Here is a 24,449-nt window from a genome sequence, read left to right as displayed (position 1 = left end):
TGCACCCGAGCAGAAAAGGTTTAGCAATGAAAAATAGAACATTTTATGCAGCTGGGTTTTGTACCTGTCCCGGCGAGGCTCTGTGCTGGAGGGGTCGGTGGTGGTGTCTCCCAGTCCCCCGAAGAGCAATTCTCCTGCAGGAGTAGCCCAGTTCTCCCAGTTTGGTGCCTCTGTTGGGAGGCTCGTTTGGTTGCATTGTCAGTGATGTGGTTTTGCAGCAGTTTTACCATCGGCAGGGGCACTGCAGGGATGGGGCACGTTTAAAAACAGCAGAATATGCTAAGGGAGCGGTGCCTGGCTGCCTGTCCCTGGCTCATCTCAGCGATCCTGCAGGTTGGCAGGAGCCCTGGAGCTCCTCACCTCCTGCCCCGGAGAGTGCGGGGTTCGGAACTGCGCTTTGGATGAATATCCCATAACCTGCTCCCCGCACAGGGCTGCAGCAGCTCCCACTTCGCTTTTTTTCCCCCTCCTTAGGAAAAAATCAAATCTCAGTCACCATTTAAAGCTTTAAAAAAGCCCCGAGACCTTATTTTCAAACGTAACGAACCATCCTCATTTGCATGCTCAGAGCTGTATTCCCTGGAGAGGTCCTGACCTGTTCCCTCTATACACAAATATTTCTGTCCTTGGAGATTAATCTGCACCTAACAGTTGAATTGGGGTTCAATTCCAATGCTCTTACGCCGGTGTGTACCTGGGGGCGATCAGAACTTGTTCTGTGTTCCTGTAAGGCTCTCGTGTTCAGCAGCGGCACCGGGGGCGGCTGCTTGCAGGATCAGGGCCTGCAAATGTCATTTGCCAGCAAATGATTTGAAGACGTTCCCTCCAGGATAAGTTGGCCGATGGGCTCTGACGCAGTCTGGATTGGAGCCAGATCTGTTTCACAAACCCTCATCTCCGCACGCCCTTCTCCTGAGTTTGCATAAAGGGAATGTTAACATCTTTCCCAACGGATGAGTAGCTAAAACAGAAAAGCTTCCTAGCTCGTAGACACTCTGCACCCTGGCATCGCAGGCTGCTTGTGCACAGTGTGGGTCTGTCGAAGAGGCTGTTCCGTGGGTTGCTCTCCCTTGTGTCCTTGGGATGCAGGTTTTTTTTTGACCACAAAGCTGGCTCTTTCAAGTGTATTTATATTTTTCTTTGAATAAGCAGGAGCGGAGCATTGCTCTGCTAATCCTCACCAGGAGAGTAGATGGGAGGGAAGGCTAGAGAGAGGGATCCAGAGCAGCTGGAAGCATTTGCTTCGGATCAGTGTTTCAATTCCTTTTTATCTAGGGAAAATATGTTCAGCCCTAGCAGTCTGTGGTCCAGCTCTGTGCTGGGTTTGCTGTGCAGTGGCTGAGGTTTAAGGTCTGTTCCTAGTGGGGCTGCACAGTCAGGCTGGAGTTGGTGGGGTCAGTGAATGGCAGGGTTGTGAGACGTGCTGTAAACGGGACCTTACAGACACGAAAAGAGATTTGTGTCTCATGCGATTCAGAGCAGCCCTGCGGACAAGGACTTGGGGGTGCTGGTTCATGAAAAGCTCGGCAAGAGCTGGCAATGTGTGCTTGCAGCCCAGAAACCACCCGTGTCCTGGGCTGCATCAAAAGAAGTGTGGCCAGCAGGGTGAGGGAAGGGATTCTGCCCCTCTGTTCCTTTCTTCTGAGACCTCATCTGGAGTCCTGTGTCCAGTTCTGGAATCCCCAACATAAGGAGGAGATGGAACTGTTGGAGCAGGTCCAGAGGAGGCTGCAGAGATGATCCAAGGGCTGGAGCCCCTCTGCTATGGGGATGGGCTGAGAGAGTTGGGTTGTTCAGTCTGGAGAAGAGAAGGCACCAGCGAGACTTTAGAGCAGCTTCTAGTACTGAAAGGGGCTGCAGGAAAGCTGGGGCAGGATGACTTTTTCCTCCATGGGAGTGATAGGATGAGGGGGAATGGCTTTAAATTGGAAGGGGGAAGATTCAGATTAGATATTAGAAAGAAATTCTTCACGATGAGGGTGGGGAGGCCCTGGCTGCCTAGAGCAGTGGTGGCTGCCCCATCCCTGGAGGGGTTCAAGGCCAGGTTGGATGGGGCTTGGAGCAACCTGATCCAGTGGGAGGTGTCCCTGCCCATGACAGGAGGTAGAACTGGATGGGCTTTGAGGTCTCTTCCAACCCAAACCATTTCATGATTATTCTATAACAAATAAATACATCGGGTCATTACTGAGCTGCAAAGCCCTTGCCCAAAGATTTGTGCCAGTGTAATTTGCCAATAAGGGTAAAAATCAAAGGAATCAGTAATTTGGATCTAAGGGAGCTGGAGCCAAACACCCAGCTTTGTGGTCTGATCGCTGCTCTGGGTGCTTGCGGCAGCACGCTTCCCTCTGCCTCTGAACAAATTGCCTTTTATAATTGCCCCAAAGTGCAGGCAATTTGAAATCTCTCCTTCACCACCGCTCCCTGGCAGGGCTCCACTGCTCGCCAATCTGCAGGAGAGCTTTCGAGAAGGCATCCCACCTATTAATTCCGGTTGGCGGATTAACCTATTTATTAGGCTTAGGTTTTGGTGTGTTATCCTTTTGCTGGGGGTTGCCAGGTTTTGCAGCTTGGTCTGATGAGTGCAGGCTGTGGATGGTTAGAGCTACCAGCTGGAGATGCTTGTCCATGAGGACTTGCTGTGGCTATCCCAGGCATCATCTTGGCCATGCTATGCTGTGACGTTTGTAGAATCATTGGCTTGGAAGGGACATATTAATCATAGAATCACAGAGTGGTTTGAATTGGAAGGGACCTCAAAGCCCATCCAGTTCCAACACCCCTACCATGGGCAGGGGCACCTCCTGCTGCATCAGGGGGCTCCAAGCCCTGTCCAACCTGGCCTTCAACACCTCCAGGGATGACCCGTGCTGCGCTGTGGGAAGGTGTGGGCAGGTATCCCAGCTGGGGTGGGGTGCCCAGGGGGCAGGGGCACCCCATGGCACGAGGAGAGCTGGGATGGAGCAGCCCTGGGTGGGATGCGGATGAAGCGGGGGCGTCCGTGCTGCAGAGCGCGCCTGCCAAGCTAGATAGAGGCAGGCGGCTGCGTGCCAGCCTCGGTCTCTGGCAGAAATGAAATGCTGTTAACAGCCATGATTATTAGCAGAGTATTAACCATATGCTGCGGAGCTGCCGCTTGTCAGGGTGGGTTTCTAGCGTGGTGAGATGTTGCAGGGTGGGCAGAGGCTTGAGCAGTCGCATTGGACCTGCCGGCTGATTTCTCCGCCAGCGTTGTGTGCCAGCCCTCGTGGCCCCAGCCGTGGATCTGCAGGGGAAAAGCAGGCTGTCACTGTGCAGCAGGACTCGAGCGAGCTCTCTCTGCCCTCGCCGAGGATGCTGAAGCCGTGCCCTGCGCCCTGCTTGGTGCCTGCACTTCCATGATAAAACTCGCATGTTTGTTTAGAGTGAAGCAGACGTAAAGGTTGACTTTCCACTGCAGTGGACGTTTGGGGCTGTAGTCAGGAAGGTCTGTCTTAAATGAACACGTATAAAATATCCTGCTGGCGAGGCTTATTGAGTCGAATTCCCTGTTCTCCCTGAATTTACAGCTGGATACTTTCAGCGCTGCAAAACAGATTTCGGGTTTTGAGTTCAGGCCTGAGGTTGGCTCAGCCTGGAGTTCATAAGGTGGAGCGGGGGCAGTGAAAAGAGGTAGTTAATGTGAAAATGCTGCTGCCCTGGTAAAAGTACACAATAAATGCAACACTGCTGAGTATTGTTCCTTGTGTCTGGCAAATTCCCTTTCTCGTTTAGCCATTGGCTGTGGAAGGTGTGGGGTCCCCAGCTCTGACCTCCTTGGGTGCGGGTGCTCAGCTCTGCCTGTACACTGGATCTGCGTCTTTTAACCGAGGAGAAATAGAGGGAGAGAACATATTCTTTGGGAGTTGAGCTATGCGGGGACAGAAGTTGTTGTCGGCTGTCGGGGAGCTGGAGATAGGACTTGAGAAACCAAATACAATGACTTAAGATGGGAATCTTACCTAACTATTAAAATCTACGTTATTCAAATCCAGCAAAGGCCAAGTAATGACCCAGTTCCAGCTCCTCAGGTACTCATGCTGGGTTCCCTTCTCAATGCCTGTGTCCCTCCAGTCCAGGTCATCTCTGGTTCATCTTCTCCCTCCCCCCATTTATTTTTAAAGCAGCATTTAAAATCAGTAAAGGAAATTTGCAGTGGGTGGATGAACTTTGCCTGTGAGTGACACCCGCCAGCGAAGGCAGCCGGCACTTCACGTATGACTCGCACCACGCTCCTCGAGGCAGCAGACCCCATCAGCTTCAGCCCACACCAGTGGAAAAATGAGCTGCCAGCAAGAGACAAAAAAAACCAAAAACAACAAAGTCCTTTCTGGAGGTGGCAAACGATAAAGTGTGTTTGAAACCTGTTTGAAGCCTGTATTGAGGTGAGGGGTAACCTGGGGTTCCCCTGTCTCTGGCATCACCCTGCTTTTGATTCCCGGTGCAGGAAGGGGTCTGTGACTCCCAAATCCCCTGGGGAGGAGAGCAGAAAGGTGTTGCGTCAGTCATGAAATGTCTTTGGAAGCAGGTTGAGGCGGGGGGGGAGGTGGTGGAGGGGACCCCTACTTTGCTGGAGCAGACACAATGGAACAAGGTTGTGCATTTTCTGCGCTTTTGGGTTTTTCAGCATCAGCAAGTATCGAGCAGAAAAGCTTGTGGAAAAAGAGCCAGCAGCACTTGCTTCATCGTTGTTGTTGCTTGTGTTTATGCATCCCACCCCTCCTCTCGTACCTGCAGAGCTGCCACTTGGGGAGTTCTACCCACTTCATCTCCTTCCCTACCTTATGAAGAGGGAGTTGGGGGGCAGCCTAGGTGGGATCAGCCTTGTAAATCCCATTTTTAGTCATTTTGGTGGTCTTTGCATTAAAAAACAAGGCAGAGGGGACAGGAAAAGTGTTTTGGATGGAGGGAGGTTAGGCACAGCGTGCCAGCAAGGCTTGTTGTTGTTTTCTAGCCTGAGGAAACAAGGCAGATTGGATGGGGGGCAGCGCTGGAGCCCCTCGGGTGGACAACTCGCTTTGGAGGGGCAGCGGGAGCCCCTCTGGCTGCCAGGCTCCCGTTGGAGCAGGATGGGCAAAGCTATTGGAAGGCAGGTGTCTGCTGGCAGGACTGGCTGTCCACACGCGGGCTGAGACCTAAACACTGCTTAAATCTTTATTTAAATACACTCGCATAACGCGTACACGATGTGTGCATGCATATATATGATCCCAAATTTGTGGTCTCTTCTTGACTGGCAATCGCTTTCTAAACTACTCTCTTTGCATCTCCACCGCATTTAACTGTTGGGTTTGGTTTTGTTTTTTTTTTCCTTCTCCAGCATTTGTGAAAACAAAGCTGGGCAGACGGTTTTGTACAAAGGAATGTTCCTGACCGCAGCCAGACACCAGCTATGTCAGGGCATGAAGTGCTGCTTTTCTATAGGCTCTCGTGCCATTACATTGTTTAATCTTCAAAGCATTAAACTTTTTGAGTTTCTCAGACATCGCAAAGCTAAAAATAATAAAAATTCAAATGACTTTGTGGTGAAAGTAGCTCGAGCCGAGTAGTAAAAGGATATTAAAATGTTAATTCACTAAGCGTTTTCCCACCAGTTGTTTTATTGGCTGGAGCTCCATTTGCGTGGAGAAGAATTAGTTTTTCCTTTCTGCTGTACGCAGGTGCATATAAATTTTTAAATAACAGCTTCTGAAACTGTCCCAACTTATATTAAAAATATTTATACAGGTTAACTGATGGGGTACGCGATGTTTTTGAGGAAGCTCCCAGGCAGAAGGAGATCAGTTGTGATGCTGAAGCTGCAGCAGCACAGCAAACAAGCACCCAGAACGACCCATCCTGTCAAATATGTTAATCTTTCTCATTGTGAGTTAAATACTGCTCCTGGTGCAGCCTCTCCTACTGGACACCAGGTCATGGTGCTGACAGAACCCCCAAAACAGCAGGGTGGCAGCAGCTCCATGAGGCTGGAGGATTTGTCAAGCTGAGCATCGCCTGGGCTTGGTCATCTCTGCCTGTGTCCTACTCAGGCGCGTTTCAGCAGGAGAGGTTCAGATTAGATATTAGGAAAAAAATCTTCACCAAAAGGGTTCTTAGGCGCTGGCAGAGGCTGCCCAGGGAGGTGGTGGAGTCCCCATCCCTGGGGAGGGGGGTTAAAAAACAGGCAGACAAGGTGCTTGGGGATGGTTTAGTCGTGGAGAGCTACTGTTGGACTCTATCTCAGAAGCGGTGCTGTCACTTTTCTGCTAGCTTTTTATGAATGGAGTCAGCCTTTCTCCATGGCTCCACGGGCACCCTCTAGTCTGTGCCTCGGTGGATAAGTACAGGGAGGAACTGTTGGCTTTCAGCACGGCAGTGATGCTTCTTGGATGGTTTTCAGTTGCACCTACGGAACCAGCCGTGCTGTGTACACAGGAGAAGTTTATGCACGCAGGAATGTGTGTGTATGTCAGCGCCCAGCTGCGCTGCTCCCCTCTCCCTCCCGCAGCTGAGCTGTGGAGCAGGGACACGAGGAGAGGAAAGGTTTTTGCATCAATAAAGCAACCCTCTTTCCCCCTTCCTCCCCCTCCCCGCCTGCCCAAGCTGCCCCCCTTTGCAGCAGCACAGTAAAACCAACATACTGAAATCTCTTTTCTCTTCCCTTCTCTCTCATCTTGTTTTTCTAGATGTTTCCCCTGCCAGTGGCTAATGGAAAAAACAGACCCACGACCCTAGCGAGCACTCAGTTTGGAGGATCAGGTACTGTCATCTTTATGTTTTTCTTTCTTTACACCGTAATGTTTCTTGCGATAAATGTGTGTTGCCTTCCAGAGACCCAGAAGGAAGGGTTTCTGTAGGTGTGTGTGATGGATTTTCCTGGTGGTGGTCTTCTCAGGAAGGTTTTCTTGTTGCTCCACATGTCTCTGCGTAGGCAAAACTGCTCTTGCTCTCCCATCTCCAGTTCAAAAGTTGCTACCTGAGCTGAAGGTGGTTTTCTCACTGCACTGATTGAAGCAACTTGAGGGCAGACAGTCAATGCTTTCCTCTTAAGCCGCTTAGGCAAACGTGTGTCTGCAGCCAAACGGTGTCTCTTGCTGTACGTCCCTGAGGAGACACAGTGATGGGGGTTAATTACTTGGTCTCAGCTGCCCAAAAGGTGACTCTGGTGCAGTTTGGTGTCTGCTCCACTCAGCCCCTCCAGCAGCTCCTTGCCTGTAGGTGGGATCTTGGCATTCCCAAAGGGACCTTTGAGCTGGGGGTGTTTAGCCTGGAGAAGAGGAGGCTGAGGGGAGACCTCATTGCTCTCTCCAACTGCCTGAAAGGAGGTTGTGGAGAGGAGGGAGCTGGGCTCTTCTCCCAAGGGACAGGGGACAGGAGGAGAGGGAATGGCCTCAAGCTCCACCAGGGGAGGTTCAGGCTGGACATTAGGAAAAAATTTTTCACAGAAAGGGTCATTGGGCACTGTCAGAGGCTGCCCAGGGAGGGGGTTGAGTCACCTGCCCTGGAGGGGTTTAAGGGACGGGTGGACGAGGTGCTGAGGGACACGGTTTAGTGTTTGATGGGAATGGTTGGACTCGATGATCCAGTGGGTCTTTTCCAACCTGGTGATTCTGTGATTCCAAAGCCTTTGTGGCCAGATTCCTGCAGGCAGCACAGGTGATTGGCAGCAAGGGTGGCTGGAGTTGTTTCACCAGCCTTTGAGCTGGACCCTGCTGTGCTTTTGGGGTGCTGCCCTGCCTCGCCTCGCCTGTCCTGCCTTGCCACGAGGCTCCTGAAGCCAGCAGCCAGCCCCGCTCTCCAGGAGCACTGCGGGGCCGCACCTCTGCCAGCCGGGATGCTGAGGATGAGCCAGGGGTGCCAACATCAAAGGGCGTCTGCGGGGAGGAGCGGGCTGGTGATCCGGCTGCAAGAGGAGCCTCTGAAGGGTAGCGTAGCTTTAGATGTCTGATGGGGAAATGCGATGCTGGTTAATTTGAGGCTGAAGCAGAGAATTCCCCGGCCAAGCGGACGGCGTGGTGCCGTGCCAAGCTTTTGATGCCTGGGGAAGCTGCTCTGTGCTGTACTCGCTGCAGCCCCTGGCATGCAGGAAGCTCAGATCATTTGTCCTTCTTGCTGTAACACGCTGATGCTTTGCGGATGGTTAAGACTTGACCTTCTCTGCCCTGAGCTGACTCAAGCTGTCCGGGGAAACTCCTGGCTGCGTGGAACGTCTGGACTCTGATACCAGGCAGCATCCTGGAGGCTGGGGTGGGATTTTGGGATAGGGGGGCAGCGCTTGGGGAAACCTGGAGATGCAGGACAGGAGGGGTGAGCTTTGCCCTGCTCCTGCCTGGGAAATTTGGTGTGTTCAGATCGGGCTGTTTGCACATCAAGATGGTTTTGAGCAAATATTTTTGCATGGAAGGAAGCTGTTGAGTGGGCGCTGAAGGGAATTTGAGGGGTTGGGTTAACCCAGATGGAAGCTGATTGCTCCAGTGAGTGTTCCTGTGTGCGACTTTTTGCTGTTAAAATAATCCAGTGAAGACGCGCTACACACTGGTGAGAGAGTAGTAACGGAGCAATCGCGCATTAATCCGTTTCCTGCTTGGAGGCTGCCTTGGCTGCCAGGATTGCAGTGCTGGCCAGCAAGGAGCTGCAGCCGGACTCCCTCCGCTTGGCTCTGCAGCAGCCGAAACAACACAAAATCCTTTATTCCCCCCCGCTCTTCTTTTCTTTCGGGTGAGTGAAAGGTAATGTTGACACCACCCTTCCTCTGGGCTGTTGCTTTTTGAGTCTGGCTGTGAGCAGTTCATCAAACCAGGACTGTTGTTATACAACTGAGCTAAGGCTGTTGCACAATCGCTGCTGGCTGGGTCGCGGTACTCCACAGCGGCTCTTCCGTCCTCCCGGGGCATCCCGGGTTTGAAATGCAGCTCAGGGCTTGGTTTAGGGGGAGCCTTGTGCTCCAGCAGCAGAGTCATCCGCCTCCCGTTGGAGAGTAGGGGCAGGTTTTCTGCATTTTGGCTTGGTGGTCCTCAAAGTTTGACGATTGATTGGAATACTGTGTTCAGCTCTGGAGTTCTCAGCAGAGGAAGGACATGGATATGTAGAAGCAAGCCCAGAGGAGGCCACAGAGATGATGTGAGGGCTGGAGCACCTCCCATGCAAGGCCAGGCTGAGAGAGTTGGGGTTGTTCAGCCTGGAGAAGAGAAGGCTGCAGGGAGACCTTAGAGCAGCTTCCAGCACTGAAAGGGGCTCCAGGAAAGCTGGGGAGGGGCTCTTGATCAGGGAGTGCAGGGACAGGATGAGGGGGAACAGTTTTGAGCTGCAAGAGGGGATATTGGGATGAGATCTTAGGAAGAAATATTTTGCTGTGAGGGTGGGGAGGCCCTGGCCCAGGTTGCCCAGAGCAGGGGTGGCTGCCCCATCCCTGGAGGTGTTCAAGGTGGGGTTGGATGGTGCTTGGAGCAACCTGATCCAGTGGGAGGTGTCTCTGTCCATGGCAGGGGGTGGGAACTGGATGGGCTTTGAGATCCCTTCATACCCAAACCAGTCTATGATTCTACCATTCTATGACTTTTGCTGGTGGGGTGAATCGCTGCAGAAAGGCATTAAGGAGATGTGCCCACAGAGTGATGCACTAGATATGGTAGAAAGGCCCAAGGTGACTAAACTGAGCCCTGGATAGCGGCAAGTGGTTGTTTTCTTGGTTTGTTGATGCTGGTTTAGCATCATTCAGTAATTGACAGCAAGGTACAATCAGATACTGGTTCATCCCCAAAGGCACAGCCAGCCATCCAGCTCCAAATTGGATTTGAAGTCGAATTGTCATCGATCCTAATGTGGTCAGAGGGTGAAGAGCAGATGGCGCTTGGATTTGGGGACCTGGACTTGCTGAGGGTCTTTGTAGCAGTACTGTAATCTGGACCTGCAGATTAGCTCCCTAAATCTTCTTGCCTTGCAGGAAGACCTGCGCTTCATCGTTAATTTGCCTTGCGTTTTTCCAGCACTTGTGTTCCATGGGTATCCCACACTCCTGATAAGTATAGCTCAGCTTTCCCCCTCTGCTACTGTCCTTCTGCCTGGAAGGGAGAAGCAAACACTGATGGGCTTCGGTCTCAGCTCAGTAGCGTACACCATAGTGCAGGATCTCAGGTTAATAAACTGATACTGTCTTACGTGCCAGAAAAAAATTGAGTTTTCATGCTCCTGCCCACCCTTAGACATGTGAATTTGTGGCCTCCCACTATTCCTCTCTCTCTCTCCTTCTGGGGGAAATCCTGGGGCAGCATGCAGCTTTTATTTTTTCCCCTTCCGGAGGAGCCGTGAACTTGACTCTTCCCTCCCAAGGGGAGGCTGGGAGTGAAGGAGGCACGGCAGTGACTGATGAATCCCAGCCAAAATGCCCCACTTGCCAAGATGAGGTTCTTCCTTATTTACCAGATGGACTTTGGGAAGTAGCACAGATATTTGAAACAGGGCTATTAGAAAATCACAGTGATGAAAGTGCCCCAAATGCAAATCCTTGTCAAATCCAGATGAATATTTGCCCCAGCCAAGCTGCTGGCGCACGTGCAGGTGGCCCCTTTGCACAAGGGGCCAGGAAAATTGAAAGTGTTAAAGCAAGCCCTCCGGCTTTGAGATCCTTTTGCTTTTATATTTGTCTCCTGCTTTTATTTTAAGCTCTGCCGCTGTTTCCCTCATTTCTGTCCTTAAATGCACCGGGGAGGAACTGGTTCAGCTACCCCGCCGCATGGACAATTCAGCACCTCCGCTTTGCGTTTTCTTGGCAAGGCGAAACCCAGCAATTGCCACTGGGATGGAGCTGACGTCATGCCGACCGTGGCTGCAGCATTTATAGTACATATAGGTCACCGTGGGGAAGTTGGTCTTCCTGGGGCTTGGAGCTGCAACTGGTGTTTTCCAGCGGTAGCCGCGTCCTTTGCTGCTGGTGCTTTATTTTAGCCGGAACACTCAGTGTTTGCCTATAGTCCTGGTCCTGGTAGGCTATGATTTCATCGTTCCCTGGCCAAACTGTTTATTATTTGCAGTAGCAAAACATTTCGAACCTTGTTCTCCATCCCCTCCCCGTGTCATCGTTCATAAACGACCGATCTGATCAGAAACGAGCTCCCTCCCGCCGCATTTAATTAGACTCTGCCTCTAGCAGAACCCGCTCGTGCTAAATTTCACATGGAAATAACATTTTTAATTGATGTTAAGACAGTAGGAGTGGCACAGGCAAAGAAGTTGCATTGTCTGCTCTCGGTACTGGCTGGGGCATTGCTGCCGCGGCACGGGGCTGTGCTGGCACTGCTGAGTTTTTGGCAGGGTCAGCGCGTGCCGGCTGTGCCTTTGCTTCGATAAATGAGCTGGGGCTGTGTGGAACAGGGAAATAAACCCGAGGCAAATGGTTGTGCGAGGTAACGCAGTTCCTGAGCAGGGTTTTGCATCCGTGGATAACAGAGAGAATGAGAAGCATCTCCCCTTCGTGACAGAAATGGTCGCGGTGCCAGGTTTGTGTCCTGTTGAAATGGGAGCTCCTGCTGCTGAGTGCTTCTGCTCACAATGAAGAAAAGCTGCTAAAAAATAGATTTTTTTTTTCTTTTCTCCTTTTTAGTAAGCAAATTCACCATTAAATATCTTTCCTCTCTCGAACACCTTCCTTTCCTCTCTCGAACATCTTTTCTTGCTTTGTGCTGAGGGAGCTCCCTTGCTTGAGGTCTCCAAGGTGGGTTTGGAAGGGAGAGTCCCCTCCTGTGATTTCCAGCCCCAAAATTTGTTCGGTGTTTTTTTATTTTTGCTCAGGAGATGGTGAGGTGAGGCTCATTGTCGAGAGAATTGCTTTGATCAGGGCGAGTTCATAAAATACATTTGAAGCTGGCTAACCCAGGAGTTTTTCAAAGAGAAACAAGCTGGTGCATGTAGCAAATTTGAAGTTATAGTCTACTGAACAAAGTAAATGTGTTCTCCCTGGAGGGAGACGAGTCTGTATCCCCTTTGAACGCCCGCTTTAAACAACATTCAAACTTGGATACCTGTGGCAACAGCACTGAGAGTAATAAATTCTCTGAGAGCCGAGGTTGTCTCTTTAATTGGAGCTATGGGCGAGCTGTTTGAAGATTTAATTATTTAGTGTGTGCAGGCAGCCTTGCGTTAGGAAGCTCCGAGGTGGGGAGGCTCGGGGTCTGGTGCAAAGTCCTGTCCCAGCAGCTCCGCGAGCCACGCTGGGCTCCGCTTACAGAGCAGCCGGCTGGGTAAAAGCATCTCAAGTTGGAGAGCTGGGAAGAGCTCAGCGCAGCGTTTCGGTTGCCGTGCTGTCAGCAATTGAGTTTCAGGCCGCAGAAACGCATTTGCGACTATTTCCCATCACGAAGAAAGCAGGAGCTTTTATTAGTAAGGATGGATGGCATTTTCGTGCTGCCTGCCTCCAGTTCCCACATGTTTTGCTTACGCTGAAGTGGGAGTGATGGGCTTCGCGTGCTATTTTGATAGATGATGAAAGGCAGCCATGAGGTGTGCAATATGTGACTTGATATTTAGAGCTGGCACTTGCCATTCAAGTGCGCGCTTCGAGCTGCCTGTTTATGTTGCGGTTGCGTGCGTGCCCGTACAGCAGGCTCACAAAACTGTCACTAAACACAAAGCCACCACAACAAAAAAGTCGAAGCAGAACATTTTTACTTGCCTGCTTGTTGACCTGAGCGTTTCTTTCGAAGGAAAAATGACTTTTTAGCTATTTAGGACATTGGGATGGTGGAGCGCGTCCAGAGAAGGGCACGGAGCTGAGGAAGGGTTTAGAGCACAAACCTTATGAGGAGCAGCTGAGGGAGCTGGGGCGGTTTGGTCTGGAGAAAAGGAGGCTGAGGGGAGACCTCATTGCTCCTGCAAGGAGATTGTAACAAGGTCGGGGTTGGTCTCTTCTCCCTGGTGATTCTGTGATTCTATGAAAATGCAGAAATGGCCTCAAGATGTGCCAGGGGAGATTTCGGTTGCATATCGGGAGGAATTTCTTTACTGAAAGAGTTGTCAAGCATTGGCAGAGGCTGCCGAGGGAGGGGGTTGAATCACCGTCCCTGGAGGGGTTTAGAAGATGAGTAGATGTCATATGTGGGGACACGGTCTGGTGGTGGACTTAGCAGGGCTGGATCAGTTGTTGGCCTTGATGATCTTAAAGGTCTTTTCCAACTGCAACCGTCCTGTGTGATTCTGTGAAGAAGCCTTGTTGCAGACAAGTCAGGCTTGTGAAGCCGTGGGGTCTCCTTAGCCTGGGGACAATCCTTGCTTTCTACCCCCCTGGAGCATTTCCAGAGCCCCATTCCCAGGGTGTAGGAGGATGCTGCCGGTGTGCTGAGGGCATCGCAGGGAAACACCCAGGGAGCCGAGGTCCCAGCCTTTCCAGTAACAAAGCCTGGAGGACTTTCAGTGGAGTTCGTCTCCCACGTGCTTGTCAGGTGTGTTAAATGGTTTTCTCCTTTGTTTCTGTCTCTGCCTTCGGGAAGTTCCTCTTCTTCCTCTCCCTGTTTTTCCCGTCCTATTAACCAGGATACAGAAAGCAGGGTTTGGAAGACTTTGATGGCCCAAAAACTGGGGGCAGGGAACACCGAATGACAGGAAATGGCAAGCACAGGGGAGCAAATGGCAGGGGCAGATCTTCACGCCCATCTCCCCTTATCCAGTGTCGCATCCCAGTGGCATCTCGGATCCTGGCGTCCCAGGGTGCGTGTTCCTGCTGCCAGGGCTTCCCCACCTGAGAAAGGGCACCTCCTGTGCCTTTGCAGTGAGGTTGGAACGTAAAGATCTTCCTCTCTCTGTTACCCCTCTACGAGTTTATTTGTTTTCCTTGAATTTTTGGGCATGGCTGAGAGTGAGGGTGTCCTGCCAGAGGCTTCCAGTAGACACGCGAGGTGTGAGCTTGGGAAGGGCAGGAGAAGGGTGACTGTGTTGCTGAGGTGATGGAGATGCTCTGCCAGCAGATCCGTGCTTTGCCAGCAGCTGAAGAGAGCAAATAGAGCCCTGTCTGGCTGTATGTTTAAATCGAGGATGCGTCTTTTCAGGGGAAATTTTTTGGGGATTTGGAGGGGGAGCTTGTTTTTCTCCCACCGCAGGGAAGAGTTCTCAGGGCTGGATTTGAACTAGGAAAGAGCACGGGGAATGACAGGGGTGCCTGAAAGCTGAAGCTGTACCGAGCAAAGTGACAGGTTTTGTTTAGGAACTGCAGATTTGACACAGACCTTGTTTAAACACAGAGTTTTAACTTTGCCAGAAGAGCTAAAGCAGTACAGTTCTCTCCTGCCGGCAGAGCATTTTCCTTCCCTAGATGAAGCAATTCCATCCTAGTGGAACTGTGCCTGCTCAAGAGGTTACGTTTCTTATCTAAAATCCACGTGCTTGCCCAGGTTAAGGCTGATGTGAAGCTGGGCGAGGACTGAACCTTCTGTGTTTGAGAAGAACGTGTACAAGTTCAAGCACCTGCGTTCCTTCTGATATGAGAGCTGGTTTTGTATTAACTGCATCCCTCATGCCATTGCCTTGCTCCCGTTGCTGTCTTGTCCATCACCAGGGCCAGGATCTCAGCACAAATGATCTTTCGGAGAGCAGCAGGGTTGGGCTTTGGTGCTGGGATGCAGCAGCTCTGCTCCAGTCCTGCCCGAGCGGCACGTGTTGGTGTGGGGCTGAGATTGGAATTGTTTTGCCTTTGGCTCAGTGTCCCAGCTCAAAGTCTTGTATGCTTGTTGTGCCCTTTCCAAAGGGGAGAGATGGCTTTGGAAGGAGCCCAGCAGGGCTGGCAGGCATTTCTGCTGGACCTTGCTGCTGCTAATTTCGAATTCTCTATGCTCCGTAGGGTGCCCTACACCAGCACGTGGCCTGCGTGTGACCAGTTGCTCTGCCTATTGCATCTCCATTGTTCAGGTCGATCTGCAGTGACTCTCAACTGGGAATGATTATTATTGGTTTTTTTCAGTTTGAAACAGCAAATAGAGTCGTAGAATGGTTTGGGTTGGAAGGGACCTTAAAGATCATCTAATTCCAACCCCCCTGCCATGGGCAGGGACACCTCCCACTGGATCAGGGGCTCCAAGCCCCATCCAACCTGGCCTTGAACACCGCCGGGGGTGGGGCAGCCACTGCTTCTCTGGGTACCTAAGCCAGGGCCTCCTCACCTTCACAGCAAAACATTTCTCCCTAAGATCTCGCCTCAATTTCCCCTCCTTTGGGTGAAAACCGTCCCCCCTTGTCCTATCCCTGCACTCCCTGATCAAAAGCTCCTCCCCAGCTTTCCTGGAGCCCCTTTCAGCACTGGAAGCTGCTCGAAGGTCTCCCTGCAGCCTTCTGTTCTCCAAGCTGAACAAGACCAACTCTCTCAAGCCTGTTCTTCTACAGGAGGTGCTCCAGCCCTCAGATCATCTCCGTGGCCTTCTATCCCCTTAAGACACCTTGGGTAGGGAGGCACTGGTGCAGGTTGCCCAGAGTGGTGGTGGCTGCCCCATCCCTGGAGGTCCCTGAGGGACCTGGGGTTGTTTAGCCTGGAGAAGAGGAGGCTGAGGAGAGACCTCATTACTGTCTACAACTGCCTGAAAGGAGGCTGCGGAGATGTGGGTGTTGGTCTCTTCTCCCACATTGCAGGCGATAGGATGAGAGGGAATGGCCTTCACTTGCTCCAGGGGAGGTTTAGGTTAGACATCAATCAGGAAAAATTTCTTCACCAAAAGGGTTCTCGGGCACTGGCAGAAGCTGCCCAGGGAGGTGGTGGAGTCCCCATCCCTGGAGGTGGTTAAAAGATGGGCAGATAAAGTGCTCAGAGATGTCCTTTAGTAGTGGACAGGTACGGCTGGACACAGTCTCAAAGGTCTTTTCCAGCTTAGGGATTCTATGATCCTCTTCCCTGCCTGGCAGCGCAGGCAAACTCCGCGTCGCTGGTTGCTGGCTGTTATTTCTCTTTTGTCTTTCCGCTCACTCCCCAGCGAGGCTCCCCTCCGCTTCTGCTCAGCCTGTTTTACCTGCTCAGGGCACGGGAGCGGAGGGGTTTGCCCGCCCGCGCGCTGGCGGCTGCCCAGCGCCCTCTCCATCCCACGCAAGGGCCAGTGGTGGACGCGCAGCCGACGCAGCTGTCTCAGCTATGCCAAAAAGTTTGCCCACATCTGCCTCCTGGGATTCCCAGCCGCGTGGGCTGGGATTATCCTGCCCCCTCCCAGTGCCTCCAAATAGCTGAGAAATCCCTAGAGCACGGCAAAGGGGTGGCAGGGAGCAGCACCGGCTCACCCACCTGTCTCTGTGTGACAAGGACAAGGGACATGGGCAGTGTCAAGATGGGGAGTTGGGGTTTTCCCAGCACATTCCCAGGCAACCAGACTCGTTGGACACTTGTAGTTGCCTGGACCTGATTAGCCTGGGAGGTGAGGACCATAGAATCACCAGGCTGGAAAAGATCCATCGGATCATTGAGTCCAACCATTCTTATCAATCACTTAACTGTGTCCCTCAGCACCTCGTCCACCCATCCTTTAAACCCCTCCAAGGAAGGTGACTCAACCGCCTCCCTGGGCAGCCTCTGCCAGTGCCCAATGACCCTTTCCGTGAAAAATTTTTTCCTAACATTCAGCCTAAACCTCCCCTGGTGGAGCTTGAGGCCATTCCCTCTCGTCTTGTCCCCTGTCACTTGGGAGAAGAAGCCAGGAGTGACCTGCTTGATGTCTAACGTTCAAGCTCCTGGGTGCTTTGAGGCTGCAAAAACCCCTTTGTCCATGTGCTTGGTTGCCTGTTGGTGACGGTGCCGTTGGTGGGGGTTTGCTTTTTAAGAAAGCAGGGCTTTTCCAGAGGGTGGAATTACCTGAAAGGAGGTTGTGGTGAGATGGTTGCTGGCCTCTTCTCCTAAATAACAAGGGATAAGATGAGAGGAGATGGCCTCAAGTTGTGCCAGGGGAGGTTTAGGTTGGATATCAGCAAGATACATTTACTGACAGAATGGTGAAGCCCTGGCAGAGGCTGCCCTGGGCAGTGGTGGAGTCTCCGTCACTGGAGGGGTTCAAAAAATGTGTAGACGTGGCACTTTGGGCCATGGTTTAGTAAGGATGGTGGTGTTGGGTGGACGGTTGGACTGGGTAAGTTTAGAGGTCTTTTCCAACCTTAATAATTCCATGATTCTATGGTTGCAGACAGTCTGTTATCTGGGGGGATGCTTGGACCCCTGCTGGACCTCCAAGCAGAGACCATCCGGCACGGAGAGCGTCTTGCTGCACGCTCTGGAGGCCCTTGTGCCAAAAGGTTCCTGAATACTTTGCAAGTCTTGATTAGCACATTAGCTTAGACAAATTGAGTTATATATGCCACGGAGGGAAGAAAGGTACTGCACTCCTTCAGTGTTGACTTAAAGTTTAATTAATTTTGTTGCCGAATGAGGCATGAAATACAGTGTGAAATACATTGCAGTGCTGCATGTGTAATTGTACGGGGGCCTGGGAGCGCAGCGAGCGCTGGGGATAGGAGATCACCCGAGGCAAGAGCTGGGGCACAGAGCTCTCGTGGCACCCAAACGTGTGCGTCTGGTTGTGTTGGCAAGAGCAAGCTGATTGTGGCGAGTTAGGAGCGGGCCAGCCTCTGCACCCAAAGTGGAAACAGCATCTGAAGGTGTTGTTGCACCCAAGGGATTGACACTCTTTATGCCGGAGGATCCAGCTGGAGCCAAACAGACGGACAGGACTCGTGCCTCCCCAGGGTCTGGACTCACCGGGATGCAGCATCTGTGGCTGTTGCATCTTTGCTGTCTTGAAACCAATTCCAGCTGGTTTGGGATGGGATAGGGAGTTTTGCCGCCTGGTTATATTTATCCTGAGTTTCATAGAATGATGGAATGGTTTGGATTGGAAGGGACTGTAAAGCCCATCCAGTTCCAACCCCTTGCCATGGGCAGGGACACTTCCCACTGGATCAGGGTGCTCAGAGCCTTATCCAACCTTGCCTGAGTGGGAATAGAGATGAAGAAAGATTGGAAGAGGAAAAAACTGTGCTGTGAGTGAAGATTTCTTGATTCAGCTTTGGAGAATTTTGGTAGTGGTTGTTTTGATGCTCTTCTCACTGCCATGGATTGATGTTCCTGGAGGGAGGATGTCTTCCCATCGCCTTCCTCCTGCGCTAAAGGAGGGAAGGAGGCACTCCAGGACATCTGTACCCTTTTATTTTATGTTGAATTTTTCAGTTACCTCTCCAGGTACCCAGCTCCAAACCAGCAGGGAGAAAGTATTAAAAACATCCTGTCCCTCCTCCTGTTAACCCTGGGAAGCAGATCCCCACCTCCAAAGTGACCTAAGGCAATGTCTCCGTCTAAATTTAGCTGGAGATTGCGTCACAAGCAAGAAGGGGGTGAAGTTAATGTGGCGTAAGCTTTTTCTAGCCAGGGAATCTCCATGGTTAGACAGGGTCTGGCAATAAATAAACAGGCTTTGTTCCAGAGCACTGGGGGATGAGGCTGGGAGGAAAGGCAGCCCCCAGCACCCTGTGGGGTGTATGGAGGTGGGATTCTGCAGGTCAAGGGACAGTCATCTTGAAAACTTTGGCTTGTCCTAAACTGGAAGAACCTTTCAGGAGAGCTGGTGTTGCTCCTCTGTGTCCATGGGCTCTCCATCTCCTGGGAATATTGGGCAGCAGGTTTGGTGGCAGCCACCTGGAGCTCGCTGGCCACCACTCAAGGCAGGATTGTTCCTCTCCTCGAAGAGTTTTGAAGCATCTTCTTCTCATCCTTCATCCCTGGCCCCTGGGGATGAGGGATCAATGAGAGTGCCCCCCCCTCCGCAAAAAAGCTCTCTTGGCTCTCTGTCATGATGCTCATGATGCAGATGTGATGGCATCCAGGTGTTCCTCAGGGCACAACCCGTTGTGGCCCTGACCTGGAAGAAGACCCAGCCAAGCTCTTGCAGGGCAAGCCTTGGAGGACGCTGGTGTTGCCCATCACCCCTCTTTCAATTCTCATCCTGTACAATCTGAGGGGATGAGTGGACAAGAGACAGAACCCAGCCTTTTGCTGAATGCGTGATCGCTTCTCGGGAAGGAGAGCAGGGGTTCCTGGGCCTCTTCAGCCTTCTGGGACCTGTTGTTTGTTTTTTTTTTTCAAGTGCAGTGCTCTCTCTTCCAAAGGCTTCTTAATGCCCCGTTAACATTGTTATACAAAGCAGCAGCATGCCATTTAATTAGGAAAAATACGCACTAACCTCGACCATATGTTGCTCTTCTCCTTGTATTTGCATTTGAAAGTCCAGCTGAATTTCAATGTGAAACTGGATTTTATCCAAATGATGAATGGCCTGAGAGACTGTGAGAAGATGGATCTGCCTCCTCCCTATTTTGTGTGGTGGGGTTTTTTTCTACACTTCTTAAAGAAAAGATTTTAAAGCAAGGTTCAAGTTGGAACTGAATGATCTTGAAGGTCCCTTCTAACCCAACCCATTCCATTATTTCTTGTGGTTCCAACTGTTCACACTTTTCCTTGAAAACCTGAAGTGGAGTTTTCTGGATGGGTGATCGTTCCTGCATCCTCTGAACGCAGAGGCTCCAGCCCCTGGAGGAGAGGGATTAGGAGTAGATTTACTCTTAAATAACATATTTTCAGTAGCATCATGTTTTCAGTGGCAGCTCCACTCATGACAAGGAGTTATCTCCCCATAATCACCCATTGTCTCCCCATATCTCCATTTTCTCCCCATATCTAACCCACTGCTGAGCCTCCCTGTGTTTCAGTCTCGGCTGCTCTGTCCTTATAGGTTTGTAACCTCCTTTGATGACTTCAAAAGGACTTCGGTATCAACAGGCACCTTTTCTTTCCAAAGGCCATCGACACACCAGCCATACAGGCTCTGAGTTGACTTTGCCTTTGTGACAGGAGCATGATGAGGGTTCAGGTTGGTGAGCAACCTGATTGAGTGGAAGGTGTCCCTGTTCATGGCAAAGGCATCAGAACTGCGTGGGGGCTTTAAGGTCCCTTCCGACCTAAATCATTCCATGATTCTATGACTCTTCACTTCGTTTTCCCAGCCTGCCTTCGGCTGCGGTTTGGCACATGCGCCTCAATTTGTCTCCTGGCATGTAGGGCTGGGCTAAAAGTGTCCTGGCTGGAGGCTAGAGCTTTTGGGCTTTTTATTTTTAGGTTCTTGGAGTGGTGGCAGCTCCAAGCCCATTCCCAGACTCGGCTGTGGTTTCTCTGTGGCCGTTGCTTCTCCGCTAGCGTAGGTTGGCATTTCCCAGCTGCTGTCAAACAGGAGCAGTGGCGTCTTGCTGCTGCTTGGACCACTAGAGGAGGAGCTTCTAGGAGTCACTAGAGGATTTTTAGGAGCCAGTTGGGAGAGGAGCTGGTTAAGGAGCCGTGCGGTGGCAGTGCCCTTGGCTGTGCATCCCCACACCCTCCTAGAGCTGCCTGGATGCTCCTTGTGGCTGGAGGCTGGGTTTTTCTCCTCACGTGAGGTACATTTAAACTCCATAACAAGCTCAGCATTATGTTGCTGAGCTGGGTGTGCTCCCACAGCTCTTAATGCCCTTTTACCTCACCTACCTGGCAAAAAAAACCCTTAAAAATCACTTCACATCCTGATTTATTTCACATCCTCTGTGGATCTCTCTTCGGAGGATGACTTGGGTGATGAGCTGGCGGTATTTCTCACTGGGGAAGCTGGTTGCCACAGGCTTCTGACTTTTGTTCTCCTTTCTCTTGGCCCGTTGGAGATCAGTTCAATCCTTAGAACCTTTTTTGTTGGTTTTTTTTTTTGTTGTTGTCTTAATGCAGCTGAACTAATATGATTACATTTCCAGATTTTGGAAATGGAATAACAAGTCAGGAAGCTCTGTTTTTCCCTTTTTTTTTTGTTAAAAAAAAAAAAGGAGAATTTATGTCACTTCCAAATTATCCAAGTCTCCAGTTGGGAAGATCTTTCCCTTCCTCAGTTACTCTTGGCGCAAGGGCTCCCTGCTACTGTGGCCGTGCACCCTGGTTCTGGCATAAGGGCAACCTGGAGCAACCCCAGGGTTGTTCTGGGTGCCCAGAAAGATGGTTTTGCCCTTCCCCATGAGAGCTGCCAGGCCAAAAGGACCATGCACCACCCCCACTGCTGTGTTCGAGGCAGAGACTCTTCCCTGGGGTGGTTGCCCCAGCACCTCGAGACGTGTTGGATTTGAATCTGTTGGAGTTAAGTCCAGAGGCGGCCACGGAGATGATCCACGGGCTACAAGGACAGGCTGAGAGAGCTGGGGTTGTTCAGCCTGGAGAAGAGAAGGCTGCGGGAACACCTCAGGGCAGCTTCCAGGGCTGAAAAGGGCTCCAGGAAAGCTGAGGAGGGGCTCTTGGATCAGGGAGGGCAGGGACAGGATGAGGGAGAATGGTTTTTAGCTGCACGAGTGGAGATTGAGGTGATATCTTGGGAAGGGGTGTTTTGCTGTGAGGGTGGGGAGGCCCTGGCCCAGGTTGCCCAGAGCAGTGGTGGCTGCCCCATCCCTGGAGGGGTTCCAGGCCAGGTTGGATGGGGCTTGGAGCCCCTGATGCAGTGGGAGGTGTCCCTGCCCATGGCAGGAGGTGGAACTGGATGGGCTTTGAGGTCCCTTCCCACCCAAACCATTCCATGACCCTGTGGTGCCTATGCGTTTTGGAGGAGAGATCTGGAAAAGAGCTCAGCCAAATCATCTTACGATGGCAACTTCCTGTCTAAAAGGAGAAGGATGTTGCGGAGTCAGTGGCTTCCCATTATTTTCCCCAATTTGGGTGCTTTCTCGACGTTGGTTCCCCAGCATCAGGCTGTGTGGTCTGCCTTGGGTTGGAGACATCCTTGCTGCTGGGAAAGCTCCGAGGGCGCCTGCGTCTTGAACCAGCGCAGGCTTTGGCTTCCCTACACTCGGAGCTGCTCCTCCCCTGCTGGGATGGGGGTACCGGCCGGTGGAGCCCCCGGATCGGCGCAACCCAGCGGCGTTTGCCCTTCTTTGGCCATGCTGTAAGAAGGTAATGAGTCACTTTCCATTGAGCTGATAGTTACCCTGCTCCTGCCGTGTATTTTGTTGTGTAGCCAGCAGGATTATTTATAACTCCGCCAGCATCCCGAGTCCATTGTTTCAGCAAAGAGCAGGAATGACTCGATGACTTCCTGAGATTTTTTTTTACCACCCCCTCATTTTTTATTTTTTTTTTCAAATCTCCTTTTCCTTCCAAGTATTATATTCACTGGTTGGATGCTTTCCCCCCACATCTTCCCCTCCTGATTGTGCATTTGTGCTGCTGACAATCCCACTACCGGTGTTGCTTTAACTCAGAAAACTCTCCCAGGAAAAGCAAGGGGCTGTGTCCTGGGAGGGCAGCTCCAAGACCTCCTGGGTGCTTGAGGAGCAAGGCATGAGGAGCAAAGCATGAGGCTTTGGCACTGCTGCTGTTAGCAGAGGGTGAGCACCTGCAGGACTCATGGTCTGGACACCTCAGGATGCTGCACAGCCCAGATGAAGGCTTGGTCCCGTCCAGGCCACCAGCACAGGTTTGCACCTTTGTGGTCCAGCTTTTTTGTCACTGCTCCTCTGAAGGTATCAATTGGGAAAACCCAAAGGTCTCACCTGAGCCTCGGGCTGCACAGGGCAAAAGCCACTTCCATGCTGGAAGAACATGGCAGCGATGGGTCCAGAGCTCCTGTCCTTGCTCATGCAGCTGCTTGCCCGGTGACGGTGGGGGTCTAGAACGACTCCACAGGGACAACACTGACCCTAAGCCTGACCCAACTCTAATGGCTCGTCACAGAGAGTTGTCTCTTCCTGCAGCAGCGGTCCCATCTGAGCAGTGTTCAGCCTAAATCCTGGAGCTCTCCTGGTTCTCATCCTCCTCCTCTTTGTCCATCTGCCTACAGTTAATTCACTGTTGATGTTGCAAGAGTTTTAGTTAAGCCCTTCCCTGCAAATCACTGGTGCAAAATGAAGAGAAGAGGCAGGGTAAAGGGTTTGGTGAAGGCAGCTAATCGGAACCTTTGTGTAGGAGGTTGAGCTGCTGTCCTTCTGCAGCTCCTCTTTGCCCAAACAGCTCAGGTTCGCTTAGGATCTTGCTTGAAATTGGGGTGTAACACTCCTGCTTTGGGTTTCATAGAGTCATTAAATGGTTTGGGTTGGAAGGGACCTCAAAGCCCATCCAGTCCCACCCCCTGCCATGGGCAGGGACACCTCCCACTGGATCAGGTTGCTCCAAGCCCTATCCAACCTGGCCTTGAACACCTCCAAGTTTGGTTTAATCAAATTCTCCTTCTGGCCAAGTGCGATGCTCTGAGGTGGATCCTTGGTGGTGCCCGTCCCGGCTGCCTTTCCTCTGTTAGCTTCTTCTTGATGTAAAGAGCAGCCTCTGAGGTTAGAGCGGCTGCAGCCACAACCTGCAAAAGCAACCCGGGGTGAAACAGCTGAAGAGGAAGAATCCTTTGCTGCCTTGTGGTCCTGCAGAAGTCCTCTCGGTTTCTATTAGTCCAGAACTCAAAACTTGATGCTCGTTTATTTTTAAGCTGCTGTTTCTACCCATGGTGCCTACAAGCCCTCGCTTGTCCTCTCTCTGATGGTGGAAGCTGCCTCGTAGCCCCTCTGGCTCTCAAGCTTTCCTGAGCTGGGCTGCAGGGAAGCAGTGGAAGGGCTTGGTGGTTGCCTGGCTGGTCTCTGCATCTCCCCCTTTCAGGAGGTATCGCTCTCCCTGTACTGCCTTCCCAGAAACTGCCCAGCTCTGCAGGGGAGTGTGAGCTTGGTGTAAATGGAGCTCTGCCACTCTGCAAACACCACTCAGATTGGAAAACAAGTCCTGTATTCTGTCCCGTGGGGGTTTTGCACCCTCTTCAGAGCTGGTTTTGCTTTCCCAGGTTTCTTGTGGTGCAGAGCACTGTGTGTGGGTCAGAAACCAGGGGAGCGTTGTGTGAGACTGTGGCTTGGGGGAGAGGTGATGCTCTGAGAAGGGCCTGGGAACCGAGGCATCTCAGGGAACTCCTGTATGGAGCCGTGAGCTCACACTGGGATCCTCCCTAGACTGCTTGTTGCAGTCCGTATTGGAGGTCATTTGGGCCAGGTGCTGAACTTGCTGCTTGGAAGAGCTGGTCCCAAAGCCTTTACAGCCTAAGTGGAACGGTTTAAGGTCATACAGGAGCTCGTGCATCCAAGAGAATGCTTGTGCTGGCTGCTTGTCTGCCTCTCTCTGTTCCTTGTTCTCGTTCCTCTGAGGTTTTCCAGCTGCTGTTCCCTTCGTTAGGGCACCCTTGTGCTGGCTCCTTCCCATCCCAGCGCGTGGTTATTTCAGTTTTTCCTCCTAGCTGGAGTGCACAGGCAGTGATCCCCCCAGTAAAGCACTGGTGGGATTCCCATACCATTCAGCTCACTGCAGCACTTCCGTGGAGCGGTAGAAAAAGCTGAGCTTGGATGGCAATGAACTTCCACCTCCTGCTGCTCCTCAGGTTCCTTTCAACTGAAGTGCATGAAGGTAAAAGTGAGGAGCTTGATGT

The 24,449-nt window shown here is 51.8% G+C and overlaps 1 protein-coding gene across 12 annotated transcripts in view; it reads left to right on the top strand.

Moving 5' to 3' along the window:
* The window catches only part of TCF3 (transcription factor 3), a 95,880-nt gene that overhangs the window by 6,629 nt on the left and 64,802 nt on the right, over window positions 1–24,449 (top strand). For all 12 annotated transcript variants that reach the window (XM_069878050.1, XM_069878049.1, XM_069878052.1 and 9 more), the window contains one exon: window positions 6,684–6,756. In XM_069878050.1, the coding sequence (XP_069734151.1) occupies window positions 6,684–6,756 (73 nt within the window). The remainder of the gene's footprint in view (window positions 1–6,683; window positions 6,757–24,449) is intronic.

Source organism: Phaenicophaeus curvirostris, chromosome 28, assembly GCF_032191515.1.
Source record: "Phaenicophaeus curvirostris isolate KB17595 chromosome 28, BPBGC_Pcur_1.0, whole genome shotgun sequence".
NCBI classification, from domain to species: Eukaryota; Metazoa; Chordata; class Aves; order Cuculiformes; family Cuculidae; genus Phaenicophaeus; species Phaenicophaeus curvirostris.
The sequence above is the reverse complement of the archived record's forward strand: the minus strand, read 5'-3'. Positions and strand labels throughout refer to the sequence as shown.